Here is a 15,348-nt window from a genome sequence, read left to right on the forward strand (position 1 = left end):
TTACGAGATCAAATTTATTAAATTAAACTCAGTTTACATTGGCGGTGTTTTTGATTCAGTTTAATTTGATTTTGAATAAAAAAATCAACTATATATATATTGACGATATTAAGTTTTCATCACAGAAGAGTTAGTTCAAGTTAATTGTGAGAAAATGTGTTTTGTAATACATGGTAGAATAGAGTACTTAATTGATATTGGGTTACGCAAGAGTCTAACATCGGGGAGGAAAATGAGGGAGTATGGAAGGTGGAGTTATAAAAGAGAAGTGTGTGGAATTGAGCAACATACTTACCTGGATGGGGTCAATGGGCGATCAAGAAGGCCCATGGCCTAGGCTGGTGGCTTTCATTGCACTTGGAAAGGGTGCCAGCTTAAGGTCTACCCAAGTGGTGGAGCCTACATCATAATTTGTGGCAGTGGGGGCCTGCGTTCGCGCGGCCCCTATCCAATTATAGTTCAAACTATTTGTTAGACCGTCTTTGTTGGGCCTTACAATTAGCGTTTGGTTTCTGTACTTTGAACTTCTTTTAATGATGCCATTGCATTATAGGTAGGTATGTAACACTACCAGTGGGCCTAAAACGTTTGAGTAATTTTTTTTTTGTTTTTATCTAGGTTGGGTTTACTCTCTCTATTTAACTTTCGCAACCTGCTCAGAAAAGTCCAATCAAGTTATGTAATTAGTTTCATTTATATTTAGTTCCATCAGAAAAATGTTACCTATTAATCAGAGTCCAATCTAGTCCAAGCCTTACAATTGTACGTTAAATAAGTGTTAGCTTTAATAATAATTATAAATTTATAATGGATTTGAATTGAATAAGGTATTGCAAAAACCTGAAATATAAAATATACAAAACGTATATAAATATATGGTGATAAATTATTGTATGTGTGGGCGACTGGGCGTAATATCTAGTCTTCCCAATTTGCACCTGTGAACATAATAAGGATTATCTTTGAGCAATTAGTTTTTAAAATTCATTAAGAAAATTTTTGTAAATTCTGTTCAACAATTCCGTTGTCGTCCAGCGGTTAGGATATCTGGCTTTCACCCAGGAGACCCGGGTTCGATTCCCGGCAACGGAATTAATTTTTCCCTTTTTGCATCAAAGTTTTGCAACTTCACCTGTCATATTATTCTTTTTACAAATATACTGAGACAATAAATTATTGCCCTGTCCCCTCTATGATCATTAAATTATTCACTTTTGTTAGGATTTTCAAAAGATTCAAAGAAAAATGTTAGACTACATAATATTTTAATTTTAACGCAGTTATAAAATCTTTACAAATTATCATAAAGTTACGCACACACAAACACATTTAGCAAACACTATTAAAGTATTTATTTTCTTTTCCAATACTTTATGAAGCACAACTTTTTTCTGTTGTTCACTTGACAAATGGACAAATCATTCATGCAGATGGCAAGGTGACAGCATGTATATGCATCGCATGGCAAATACTTTAGTAATACAAAACAGTAACATTACCAATCTTTGATATTTCTGTTTTATAGTAACATGCAAGGGAATCCTAGCTCTCTGCACTAATTTGGCATCACCAAAACCTCGTGGGATGTGGCTCATAATTATTGCTATTGAAATATCCTCTGCTTTTTGGTGGGTAAATATTAACAAGGTTTTATTAAATATCAAGCACTGCTAACTGCTAAGTAAAACAGGCTGCTACTGTAAAGTTGTGTGTTGAAACCCAATGCTACACTATGTCATTATCAAATTCCCATTTTACCATCTCACTCTTCAACAATTGAAAGCTAAAAGATATTAACATTCAAGCAAGTTAAGATTTTAACATCACTTGTAAGGGCAATAGTCCTGAAGAGAATATACTTTGACAATTTTAGTACCAAAGATTATTTGTATCATTCATGCATAACTATATGGTAAATAATACAAGAAGAAAGGAACATTGCCTAAGTGACTGTGTAGTAATTGTGTTGCTTTATCCATGAGCTATTGATTATTGGATATAAATAACATAGCTTATTCAGTCACTGGTAGTTCTCATTTTTCAGGGAAATTGCAAGGGACAGAATCCCATTATGCAGTTCTTCTACTTTCCAAAGTCTTCTCATATTCTTCAATGGATTTAAAAAGCTCAGAGAAGTTGCCTTTTCCAAAACCCCCACATCCACCCTTTTGGTACACCTTTCCTTCTTCATCCTTGAGCATGCATCCAATTCTCTGAATTATCTCTATAAAAATGGTTGGCCTGCAAATTTAACACAAATAAGAACAATATTTCAAAATGATTATAGTTGGTCAACTACTATATAGTCCTAGATTCAAACAATTATTTTAATCTGAAGTTGATAGCCGAGAACTTTGAGATCATTTGACTTGACTAAATTATAGACTATGAACTTCAGGCGAAGACAGCAACTAAAATGCGCCGCCGCAATTGCAATTATGATTCAATGAAATTGACTGACCTATCACCAACAGGTTTGGTGAAAATCTGAAGCAGAGTGCCCTGATCGTCCCTATCAACAAGAATTCCAAGCTCCTCACACTCCTTAATCTGCTCATCACTCAGCACATCACCGGCACGCTTCTTCAAGTTCCGGTAATACGTTGGCGGCGGAGACGGCATGAACTGAAAACCACCGACGGTGCTTCTCTTCCTCATCTCCCTCAGAGTTCTGAATATGTCTTCGGAGACCAACGCCAAGTGCTGTAACCCTGCACCTTCGTTGTGCTCAAGATACGTCTCAATTTGGCTCTTCCTCTTTGTTCCGTACACCGGTTCGTTCAACGGAAGAAGAACCATCTCATCGTTGCTCGCAAGAACCACCGAGTTCAGCCCTGACTCACTCGTTCCAACGTCCTCCGCCGTGAACTCAGCGAACTCGTGGAATCCGGTGAATTTCTTCAAGTAATTCACTGCCGGCGCCAGCTCCGGCACGTTACCGACGGCGTGGTCGAGTCGCCGGATACCGTAATCTAGCTCCGGGAACGACGAATCAGCCTCCACGGCTTCGAATCCAGGGAGGAACCGTAAGCTAGGATTCAGGTTTGATTCTCGGGTCGGGTCGGAGTAGCTGATGTAGCGGAGAACGACGTCGCCGTAGAGATGAACCTCGGCGAATCCGACGCTGTTGTCGAGGAGAACCGCCGGAGATACAGGTTTCGCGCCGTTGGCGACGCTGGCGGAGAAGGCGGCGGAGGCGTCTTCCACCTCGATGGCGACGGCGCGGACGGCGAGGCCGTGTTTAGCTGCGAAGGAGTGGCAATCAGAGGCAGAGAAGGAGGGAATGGAAGCGGAGGCACCATCGCCGGCGATTGAGGCGGAATAAGGAGCGGAGAAGAGGAAATTGAGGTCGCCGGAGCGGAGGAGGTAGGAGGCATGAACTGCGTTTCCGGTTGAGAGGTCGGATTTCGCTACGATCGGCATTCCGAGGCCCCAAGAGAAGCGGCTGGCGGTGTTGGTTGCATCGGTGCACCAGAACTCCACATGGTGGAACCGGATTACCTTGAAGCGGTCCGATTTCGGGTTGGTTCGGACGAAGTTTTTGAATCCAACCAGCTTAAAAGCCGGTTCGGGGGAAGACGAGGGAGCGTTCTGTTGCGTTTGGGTAACCATGACTCTGTGGAGGGAATGTGATGGAAAGTGCTTCAAGTTGAAGGTGGTAATGGTGCTAATAAAGTGTGGGAATGAGGAGGGAAGGGTGACACGTGGAGGGTGTTGGTTGGTTGAGAGGGTGGGAATTATGGGCGGGTTGTGTTGCGAGTTGCAATATGTTACGGCATGTGCATAGGATGACAGGTCAGAGATTTGAGATGATGAGGACGGGGAACAGAGTATGGAAGGACAGTGACTTGGAGTTGAGTTTGAAACTCTAGATGGATAAGATAATCATAATCATAATCATAATTCATATCATCAAATACAAATATATTCAAATGTGGTTTTATTAGCTTGGCTAATTAGGCATCAGCTGCTCTTTTGGGTCCACTCAACTCAAGCCCCAGTCTATTATGGCTAAACTTGACAAGACTTGACTAGCTTACGCTTATGTCTAGATTCGAGTAACATTATTAATTTTAACATAAAATGACATTTTACTTAATGATTAGTCGGTAATTCTTTATCAAGTAAAGGTTATTTAATAAAAATAATTTAAATTCAAAATTTTTAATAATTATTTATTTATGTAAAATAATAGACAATTATTTACAGAAACACTAAAATCTACAAATAATTTGAATTTTTAGTATACAATTAGTGCATAAAAAATTGATAGAAGAGATTAAAATGAATATGTTTGATCAATTAGTACTAAAAAAAAGTTGATAGGAATAGTGTGAAGAAAATTGAAATGGTTATCTCTCAGGGAGGTAACCATTTTAATTCTCTTTCCCCTGTCCCATCAATCTTTTCAAACAGTTATTTTTATTTTTAAATTTAAATCAATCCAATTGGATTATAATTTAATTTAAAATTTTTTAAAATGGATATATTTGATTAATTAGTACTCAAAAAGAATAGATAAAAAATTTTAGTTTAAATTATGATCCAATTAAATTGATTTAAATTTAAAAAATAAAAATAACCGTTTGACAATTGTTAAGAGAGATTGATAGAAATAGTGGGAATAAAATTAAAACGGTTATCTCTCATTATCCCATCAACCTTTTTGAGTACTAATTGATCAAATTTATCTATTTTAATCTCTTATCAACCTTTTTATTTACTAATTGTATGCTAAAAATTTAGATTATTGATATTATTAATATTTTTTATTATTTTTTAATTTTTTTTAAAATGCATGTATCTCGTTTACAGTAAATATTTATCTTGTTTACCTGTTTTATCTCGTTTACATTGTAAACGAAAATGAGTTATGTTCATACCCTGATCCAACAGTAAAGGCCCAGATCCAAACAAAAGGCCTAATCCCACGGATTGAGCCTCACTCAGCACCGACCTTCGTTTTACGAAGTCGGTGCCCACCACGACTTGTTCTATAGAAGTCGGGGACGATGATTAACTGGCAGATAATCACTCATTCAAATGAGTAACTGCCCCTGAAATCTCTCTACCCACTTTCAGGAGCCATATCCCAACTTTCCTAAGATAAACGGACGGTTATTCACCTTAAAAGGTGGAACTACTTCAGCGGTGGTTATTGGATCACCCCTATAAATACCCTGACACTCCTCAGGTATCTCTAAGTTCCAATACATTCTAAAACCTGCTTAAACCTTTGCTGACTTAGGCATCGGAGTGTCTTTGCAGGTACCACCCCCCATTCTTTCATACGCACAAGTCGGACGGAGGCCCCCGAGTAGCAGATCCACTTGAAAGCCTCCTCCTTCATACGTTTGGGCCAACCAACGCCATCCAGCCCATTAATCTTCGGTTACCCATCGTAACATTGGCGCCGTTGCCGGGGACCCGAGAGATCAACCAGTGATGGCGGACAGATCCCCCGAAGAGGGTCATGTGGAATCAGATTCTGAACAAGAGAATCTTGACACCGGAAACAATGATGCAGACTTGACCCTTCACTAGGGAACTAACGATCAGCACAGAGAATGTACCTCTGGAGTAAAAAATCCGAAGGTGAATTCTTCAGAGGGGCGCGAATCAGAGAAAGATGGACCATCCCATGCAACTGAACTCATGGGATTAGTCCACGTCCACCAAAGTCGCTTAGAACAGTTAGAACAGGAACGGGAGCGACAAAGGGAGACTGAAAAGAACCTAAAAGAGGAGATGGAACGACGAAAAGAGTTAGAACGTAAACTCTTGCAGTTAGAATCCTCCCTCAAAGGTCGAAACTTCCGTGACGAACGAGAAGAACCACCCCAGGAGGAGAGGATCCTTTTAGTGAGGACATAATGAGGGCAAAAGTTCCAAGGAACTTCAAAAGCCCCGATATGGACCTCTACGACGGAACCACGGATCCGAAGCATCACTTAAGCAATTTCAAAAGTCGGATGTATTTAGATGATGCTTCTGATGCTACGCGATGCAAAGCTTTCCCGACCACCCTATCGAAAGCAGCGATGAAGTGGTTCGACAGCCTCCCTCCAAGGTCGGTCACCAGTTTTGAAGACCTCTCGAGGAAGTTTTTGATGAGGTTCTCTATCCAGAAAGACAAGGTGAAACATGCGCCGAGCCTCCTGGGAATAAAGCAGGAGGTCGGAGAATCCTTACGAGCCTATATGGAAAGGTTCAACAAAGCATGTTTAGAGATTCAAGACCTGCCCGCCGAGGCAGTAATAATGGGGTTAGTCAATGGACTTAGAGAAGGTCCCTTCTCACAATCCATATCCAAAAGACATCCCGTCTCCTTAAGTGATGTGCAGGAAAGAGCTGAAAAGTACATCAACATGGAGGAAAATGCTAAGCTAAGAGACCTGAGTTGGCGACCTGGGCACCCTCCCTCAACAAAAGAGAGGGAGAGGGAAACTAAGAAGAAGGAAGAACTCGGTCTCGATAGACCAAGGAAGTATCACTCTTATACTCCTCTAAAAGTTTCTATAGTAGATGTATACAGAGAGATTTGCAATACTGAAAGGCTGCCACCCCCCAGACCCATTAAGAATAAAAGAGGGGGGAGCCGCAGCATCTACTGTGAGTACCATAAAATATATGGCTACTCCACAAACGACTGCTATGACCTTAAAAATGTGATAGAAAAGCTGGCTAGAGAAGGTCGGCTTGACAGATATCTCATAGAAAGGTCGGACAGTCATGGGAAGAGAAAGCGAGAGGATATGGACAGAAGAGACCCACCACCACAGACTCCGGAGAGACATATCCACATGATCTCAGGGGGGTTCGCAGGAGGGAGACTCACCAAATTCTCTCGCAAAAGGCATCTCAAGAGAGTCTACCAGGTCGGAGGAGAATCATCCGACCTCCCTACCATTTCATTCACAAAAGAGGATGGGCAAGGAATAATCCCTGGACACGATGATCCAGTAGTAATAACTATGATCTTAGCAAATGCCCATCTCCATAGAACCCTAGTAGACCAAGGAAGCTCAGCGGACATCCTTTTTAAGCCCGCTTTTGACAAACTAGGGTTGGATGAAAAAGAATTAAGAGCCTACCCCGACGCCTTGTACGGATTAGGTGACACGCCAATAAAACCACTGGAATTTTTGCCCCTCCACACCACTTTTGGAAAAGGGAAAAAATCAAAGACTCTGAGTATAGACTTCATAGTCATCGATGTGGGGTCAGCATATAATGCTTTAATCGGCAGAACCACCCTTAATCGACTCAGAGCAGTGGTATCCACTCCCCATCTTTGTATGAAATTCCCGACTTCAGCGGGGATAACAACGATAAGAGGAGATCAGAAGTTGGCAAGAAAATGCTACAATGAAAGCCTAAACCTGAGAGGAAAAGGCAGAGAGGTTCACACAATAGAACTCGGTGGTGCAAGGGCTAGAGAGGAACTGCGACCACAGCCGGGAGAAAAAACCAAAGAGATACAGGTCGGCGAAGAGGAAGGAAAAAATACTCACATAGGAGCCAACCTAGGGGAAACCCTAAAACAAGGATTGACTAAGCTCCTAAGAGACAACTCCGACCTCTTTGCCTGGAAGGCCTCCGACATGCCCGGGATAGACCCCGAGCTCATGTCTCATAAGCTCTCGATCTACCCGGGATCCCGACCTGTACAACAAAGAAGACGCAAGCTCGGCCCAGAACGAGCCCTAGTAGTAGAATAGCAAGTACAGGCGCTCCTAGAAGCCGGCTTCATCAGAGAAGTCAAGTACCCAACATGGCTAGCCAATGTAGTGCTAGTCAAAAAATAAAATGGCAAATGGAGAATGTGTGTCGACTATACCGACTTGAATAAGGCATGTCCCAAGGACACTTATCCACTGCCAAGTATTGATACTCTAGTGGACTCCAGCTCGGGGTACCAATACTTGTCGTTCATGGATGCCTACTCGGGGTATAATCAAATCCCGATGTATGAGCCAGACCAGGAGAAGACATCATTCATCACACCAAGAGCTAATTTCTGCTACGTGGTCATGCCATTTGGACTGAAAAATGTAGGGGCCACATATCAGAGGTTGATGAATAAGGTGTTCGCCTCTCACATTGGGAGCCTAATGGAAGTATACGTCGACGACATGTTAGTAAAAACCAAGAAAGAAGTCGACCTCTTGTCAAACCTCTCTCGAGTCTTTGACACCATAAGGTTACACGGGATGAAACTAAATCCCATAAAGTGTGCCTTCGCAGTAGAGACAGGAAAATTCCTAGGGTTTATGCTAACACAAAGAGGGATTGAAGCTAATCCCGATAAGTGTAGAGCTATCCTGGAGATGAAAAGCCCGACTTGTTTGAGAGAGGTCCAGCAACTGAATGGCCGACTTGCAGCCCTTTCCAGATTTTTGGCGGGATCAGCACTAAAATCCCTTCCACTGTTCTCCTTATTGAGAAAGGGATGTCAGTTCGAATGGACTCCTGAATACGAAGAGGCGTTCCAGGAGTTCAAAAGATTCTTGAGCCAACCCCCTATTTTGACTCGACCTATAGCTAGAGAAGACCTCGTCCTATACTTATCCGTAGCAGACAAGGCCGTCTCATCGGCCCTGATAAGAGAAGACGAGGCCAGTCAGCACCCAGTATATTTCATTAGTAAAGTTCTACAAGGCCCCGAGCTAAGGTACCACAAACTAGAGAAGTTTGCCTACTCCTTAGTAGTAGCCTCACGAAGGCTACGGCCTTACTTTCAAGCTCACACAATAAGAGTCCGCACGAACCAACCCATGAAGCAAATCCTCCAAAAGACGGATGTTGCAGGGAGAATGGTTCAATGGGCAATAGAGCTCTCCGAGTTCGACTTGAGGTATGAAACTCGGACGGCGATTAAAGTCCAGTGCCTCACCGACTTCATTGCGGAATATGCAGGAGATCAAGAGGAAAAGCCAACTACATGGGAACTCTATGTAGATGGATCCTCAAACAAAACAGGAAGCGGTGCACGCATAATATTGGCGGACGAAAGAGGAACCCAGATAGAGGTTTCCCTCAAATTTGAATTCCCAGCTTCAAATAATCAGGCTGAGTATGAAGCCTTGATTGCTGGATTGAAGCTGGCGGAAGAAGTCGGTGCTACAAAGGTGATGATATACAGCGACTCACAAGTGGTGACCTCCCAGATAAGTGGAGAGTATCAGGCAAAAGACCCAAATATGAAGAGGTACTTAGAGAAAACTCTGGAGCACCTTGGGCATTTTGCAGAAACCGAGATCAAACACATAACTCGGGATCTAAACAGCAGAGCAGACGCCCTATCCAAGTTAGCAAGTACCAAGCCAGGAGGGAATAACAGAAGCCTGATCCAAGAAACTCTCCAGGAACCCTCCATGGTAAAAGTAGAAGATAAACAAGAGGTCCTTGAGGTAGCTGGATTAGAACTCGGATGGATGAACCCTTTGGTCGAATACATAAAATTTGACATCCTTCCAAAAGAGGAAAAAGAGGCCAAGAAAATCCGGAGGGAAGCACAACACTACACTTTGGTAAGAAATATTCTCTACAGAAGGGGGATATCAACACCATTGTTAAAGTGCGTACCGACCTCAAGAACCACCGAGGTATTAGAAGAAGTTCATAGTGGGATCTGCGGAAACCATCTCGGAGCAAGGTCACTAGCCAGGAAAGTGATCCGAGCTGGATTCTACTGGCCGACCTTGCAGAAATATGCCACAGAATTTGTGAAAAAGTGCCAACCATGCCAAATGCACGCAAATTTCCATGTGGCTCCCCCGGAAGAGCTCATCAGTATCACTTCTCCATGGCCCTTTGCAAAATGGGGAATGGATTTGTTAGGTCCTTTTCCCCAGGCGCCAGGACAAGTCAAATACCTGATCGTGGGAATAGATTACTTCACAAAGTGGATAAAAGCAGAACCATTGGCCACCATCACTGCTCAAAGAAGTCAGAGGTTCCTCTACAAAAATATCATCACGAGATATGGGATACCTCATTCCATTACTACAGACAATGGAACCCAGTTCACCGACTCTACCTTTAGAAGCCTAGTAGCCAGTATGAAAATCAAACACCAGTTCACCTCGGTGGAGCACCCGCAAGCCAATGGGCAAGCTGAGACAGCCAACAAAGTCATACTGGCAGGGCTGAAGAAAAGACTACAAGATGCAAAAGGAGCATTGGCTGAAGAGCTCCCACAAGTGCTATGGGCTTACAGGACAACCCCCCAATCCGCCACTGGAGAAACGCCCTTCCGACTGGTTTATAACGTAGAAGCCATGATACCAATAGAAATCAATGAACAAAGCCCAAGGGTGACTCTCCACGACGAGATCGGGAATATACAGGGGCACAAAGAAGAGCTCGACCTGCTCCCCGAAGTACGAGAACAAGCCCAGATAAGAGAAGCAGCGCTAAAACAAAGGATGACTAGAAGATACAACAAAAAAGTCATTCGAAGAACATTCACCCCAAGTGACTTGGTCTTGATCAGAAACGACATTGGAGTCAACAAATCAGGGGAAGGAAAGCTCGCTGCAAATTGGAAGGGACCATACAAAATCGATGAGGTCTTAGGAAAAGGCTATTATAAAGTGACCGACCTGAACGACACCGAGTTACCGAGGTCGTGGCATGCTTGTAATATGAAAAGGTACTACAGTTAAAAGCGAACTCTACTCCCTGATATACTCTTTTCCCAACTTCATGATTTTTTTCCCAAAATCAAAGGGTTTTTTCTGGAGATGGGTTTTTAACGAGGCATCATAGTAGGGGCTAAGGGAAATAGATTGTCAAAAACCCTTAGTAGCAATAAAGTACCTCCCCCAATTAATAAAGATCTTTTTCATCTTACGAATATCTCTTATAAATTCCTTTTTTGTTTTCTCTTTCTTTCTACGAAACGCGCCGACTTAAGCTCGACAAAACATGAAAATCCCATGAACCGACCTAGATGGTCGTCAGGATAAAACGACGAGGTACAAGTCGGTGTAAAGAGGTTATAAAAGTTGATCGCGAAGAACTCGGGAACATTAAGGCTCATAAGCCGAAATGAAGAACCGAGCAGCAAAGAAAACGCATCACAAAAGTGACCTAAGTCATAGGAACTCAATAAATTCTGAAATTGAGTATAAGGAATACCAAAAAGAGATTGAAAAACCTATCAAAAATATCAAAGTTAAAGACTGTCCTAAGTCCTCAGAGAAAAAGGAACTCAAGAGGACAGACAGCCAAGAAAAAGGTTTTCAAAGAAGATCAAAAGGGGTTTTCCAAAAAACTAAAGTCAGAAAAGCATGCACGCATAAGGTAACTTAAACCCTTATCCAAAAAAGGGTATTTATTTTTTAACTTAAACCCTTATTAAAAAAGGGGTATTTTTAGTGTTTTGTTTACGGCCTTAAAAGGCCAAAAGTAAATTGTTCAAACACCACCAAAAACAAACAGAGAGTTTAAAAAAGGGGGGACCCACAGGCCGGGCCCCCAAATAGCCAACAAATTACTTTTTCTGAAGAGGAGTAGACGGATCACCACTACCAGAGTCAGGAGGAGCGCCACCAGGACCGGGAAGAGAGGCACCCATAGGAGACGAAGAGGAAGTCGGAGGAACCTGGGAAGAACCCAAAGCGTCCTTCGAGCGAGGAGGGGACTCAATAATCCTCTGCCCCTGAGTCTTCAATTCTGACTCGGAAACGATCACGGGAGCAGGGGGATCCACTATGGCACCATCGATAACAACTTTGTTAGGATCCAAAGGAGAAAGATCCAAGTCAGGAGCGATGACTCCGACTTGCTCCTTAAAAATCCTCCAAGCCTCCTTGACCCCCTCAGCAATAGAGTCCTCCAACTCGGCATATGCATTCCGAGAATCCAGCAGATCTTTCCTCACAGACACAAGATTTTGAAATAAACTCTGGTAACTCTCCTGTGCTATTTTCCTCAAACCCGCCTCCATGTTGCATTGGGCCTGCAACTTACTCTCCTTCTCCCAAAGGCTATCTCTCTCCTCCCTCAGCTTGGCGACCTCCTCCTTCAACTCCCTCTCCTGCTCTTGATAAGTAAGAAGCCTTCCTTCCAGCTCCTCAACCTTCGAGGTTAACCCCAAAGAGCTGAGAGGAGTCTTCTCAAAAATATCTAAGAGCTTGCCACAAACACCCGCCGCCCTGAAACTCTCCTCAGCCAGAGTAGTAAGGTGGTTCCGAACAGAGACATCATCCATACTTATATGAGGGTAGATGTTCTTTCAGACGAATGCAAGAGCATCCGTCTTAACCCCACCGTCAAAAGAAGAGCCAGACTCTAAAATCTTGCGCTTCTTCTTCTCCGGCTTAGGAAGAAGTCGGGCGGAGGGGAGCGGCCGAGACAAAGCCGAAGAAGAAATCACAATGGGCTGGGAAGGAGTCCCCGTGTTCTGGGGAGGAGGAGGAGGAAAGATGATCACCTTGGTGCCACCAGTCCTGACCCGAGACCTTGCCTTAGCCTCCTGGACTCTCTGGTAAGATTCCTGAGCATTCTTCCTCGCCATATCTGCAAAAGAAATAATTAGCAAAAACAACAAGTCGGCAAACCTCAAGTCGGCAGACACAAGTCGGAAATAAGAAATATATATACATATATATATATAAAAGCTACCTAGTTGCGACCGAACAAAAGTCGGCGATCCCTGGAGAAATTTCCTAGTATCCAAGTATGGGGCCCACCCCCACACTTCTCGGAAAAACCCCACAATGGCCGCCTCCACCTCGTCCAGGTCGTCCAGACCATATTTCTCACAGGGGGAGGCCTCCAACCAATACAGGGGAAAGCAAGGGGAAGAACTCTCATCCAAGAAAAAGGGGTGGTGACCCTCTACAGCTTGAACTTTGAAAAAATAATTTTTGAAGTCATGGAAGGATTCGTCAAAAAGGGTGAAAATTCTCCGACCTTGTATGGCTCGGAAAGACACCCATTGCTGCTTGTTATTTAGCCCACTGAAGGGCTTAGTCATGTGGAAAAGATAGAAGAAAATCCTCAAAGAGGTCGGAAAGTCCAAAGCGTGACTAATAAATTGGTAAATTTTCAGAAAATCCCAAGAATTGGGGTGAAGTTGGGTAGGGGCAACCTGGCAGTGACGCAACACAGACATCTCGAAATCTGAAAATGGAAGAAAAACACCCAAACGGGTGACCATGCACTCATACATAAAGAAAAAATGAGGGGCCGCCTCATCGGCCCTCCCGAAGCAAACCCGGTCTTCTGGACCCGGGACTACCAACTCATACTTCGGCTCATCCTCCTCAGAAGTACAAATTCTGTGGCGGGTACGAAGGTGGGTGATAAACTTAGTATCAACCAAAGGTTCCTCCCCTAGGACTGTGACATCGACCCACTGGGAAAGGATATCTACGGAAGCCATTTCTTTTCTTAAAAAAGGTAACAAAAACCTACAAGAAAAAAAAGAAAAGAAAAATAAAAAAACACGGTCTCTAAAGAGAGGGGAGACGGAACCGAACAAAAATCTACAAACCGACCTACTTATCTACAAAATAAGGGCATGCAAATATAAGGCATGTTACAGAAGAAGAAAAAGCTAACCTTTATCCGAAAATCAGGATGGGAGGAAGTAAAAGCCTTCAAACACAAGGATGCAGCACGAACAAAGGAAGAAGAAATTTGAAAATCGCAGAAACGAAACAACGAAAGAGAGGGAAAGTATTTATAAACATGCTAGGGGCACAATAGTAAAAGCGGGGCAGTCATTAATGAGAATGCACCGTTACCAAGACCATCAATCCCTACGCACATCCCTAACGGACACGACGCTTGATTAGACGTAACTGTCAGAACCAAAAGTTACAAAAAGTCACGTCGGTTTCAGACCATCACGTCGGTCCTCCAACAAGTCGGCTACGACCCCGAATAGAATACTCGAACCCAAATCTTGAAAAGAAAAATTGGGCTCGAGTAGGGGCACTGTTCATACCCTGACCCAACAGTAAAGGCCCAGATCCAAACAAAAGGCCTAATCCCACGGATTGAGCCTCACTCAGCACCGACCTTCGTTTTACGAAGTCGGTGCCCACCACGACTTGTTCTATAGAAGTCGGGGACGATGATTAACTGGCAGATAATCACTCATTCAAATGAGTAACTGTCCCTGAAATCTCTCTACCCACTTTCAGGAGCCATATTCCAACTTCCCTAAGATAAATGGACGGTTATTCACCTTAAAAGATGGAACTACTTTAGCGGTGGTTATTGGATCACCCCTATAAATACCCTGACACTCCTCAGGTATCTCTAAGTTCTAATACATTCTAAAACCTGCTTAAACCTTTGCTGACTTAGGCATCAGAGTGTCTTTACAGGTACCACCCCCATTCTTTCATACGCACAAGTCGGACGGAGGCCCCCCGAGTAGCAGATCCACTTGAAAGCCTCCTCCTTCATATGTTTGGGCCAACCAACGCCATCCAGCCCATTAATCTCCGGTTACCCATCGTAACAAGTTACATGCAAAATTATCTTGTTTACAATATAAATAAGATAAGAGAGAAATATTTATTTTAATAAATATTTTTTAAATTATTTATTTTAGTAATTATTATAATTTATTTATTTATTAAAATAAAAAAACCCTTTTGGAGACAGATGGTAACTCACGGGGTGAAGAGAAAGAAAAGAGAACCACGTTGGAAAAGAAAATATGATTAGAAAATAGAAAGTGGCTCATCAATGTTTGAATGAAATTTGCTTAATTACATGATTTATTAGATAATTTTAAACGTGATCGGCCACCTATTTGATAAAGAAGAAAAAAAAAAAAGAAAATTGTGCTACACCTATTAACCAACTATTGTCAATGTAGCAACATCGTCAAATACGCAACGTGGACACGAACCTGACGTAGGCTAATAGCATTCTTTTTTTGTAATTATTTTAGACCACATCGTGAGTTTTTTTTTCTTTTTCCGAAAAAATATTATTCCCTAAGGTATAATTTTATGGAAAAAAAAAACATCATTCAATGAAATTATTAAAAAGATGTACAATTATGTCAATGTCTTTTTTTTGTGTCATCCAAGCGAGGGCAAGTACAAGTTGGCCCCCTCGTGAGCTTCAAAATTTGCAACGTATGAGCAAAAGATAACGATTTGTTGCAAGCACATGTGATCACCGAAGAGTATGACCCCATCCCCCTCCCGATTCCCCACACCTCGATCCCACAAAAACAAAAAATATGAGCCACTTAAATAACAATAGAAAGCTTTCAAGTATACAAATACTATATATATATATATTATATATGTTTTTGTAATTAAAATCAACGATTAAAAACTACTAAAATAACCATGCATCGACTGGAAA

At 42.4% G+C, this 15,348-nt stretch overlaps 1 protein-coding gene and 2 non-coding genes across 3 annotated transcripts; 2 read left to right on the forward strand and 1 right to left on the reverse strand.

The window, feature by feature from the left end:
* The first annotated feature begins 287 nt into the window (after window positions 1–287).
* Window positions 288–448, forward strand: LOC130942816 (U1 spliceosomal RNA). Its single transcript, XR_009071366.1, has one exon. It is a non-coding gene; the product is annotated as a U1 spliceosomal RNA (small nuclear RNA).
* A 572-nt stretch (window positions 449–1,020) lies between these two features.
* On the forward strand, window positions 1,021–1,092 carry TRNAE-UUC (transfer RNA glutamic acid (anticodon UUC)). The gene has a single exon. It is a non-coding gene; the product is annotated as a tRNA-Glu (tRNA).
* A 684-nt stretch (window positions 1,093–1,776) lies between these two features.
* On the reverse strand, window positions 1,777–3,658 carry LOC130941386 (4-hydroxyphenylpyruvate dioxygenase). The gene is made up of 2 exons (XM_057869867.1): window positions 2,462–3,658; window positions 1,777–2,241 (listed from the first exon to the last, which is right to left on the reverse strand). Exons 1-2 carry the CDS (start codon window positions 3,610–3,612, stop codon window positions 2,070–2,072), a joined length of 1,323 nt encoding a protein of 440 aa, XP_057725850.1. The 5' UTR covers window positions 3,613–3,658; the 3' UTR covers window positions 1,777–2,069.
* Window positions 3,659–15,348: the final 11,690 nt, after the last annotated feature.

Source organism: Arachis stenosperma, chromosome 7 (genome assembly GCF_014773155.1).
Source record: "Arachis stenosperma cultivar V10309 chromosome 7, arast.V10309.gnm1.PFL2, whole genome shotgun sequence".
Lineage (NCBI taxonomy): Eukaryota > Viridiplantae > Streptophyta > Magnoliopsida > Fabales > Fabaceae > Arachis > Arachis stenosperma.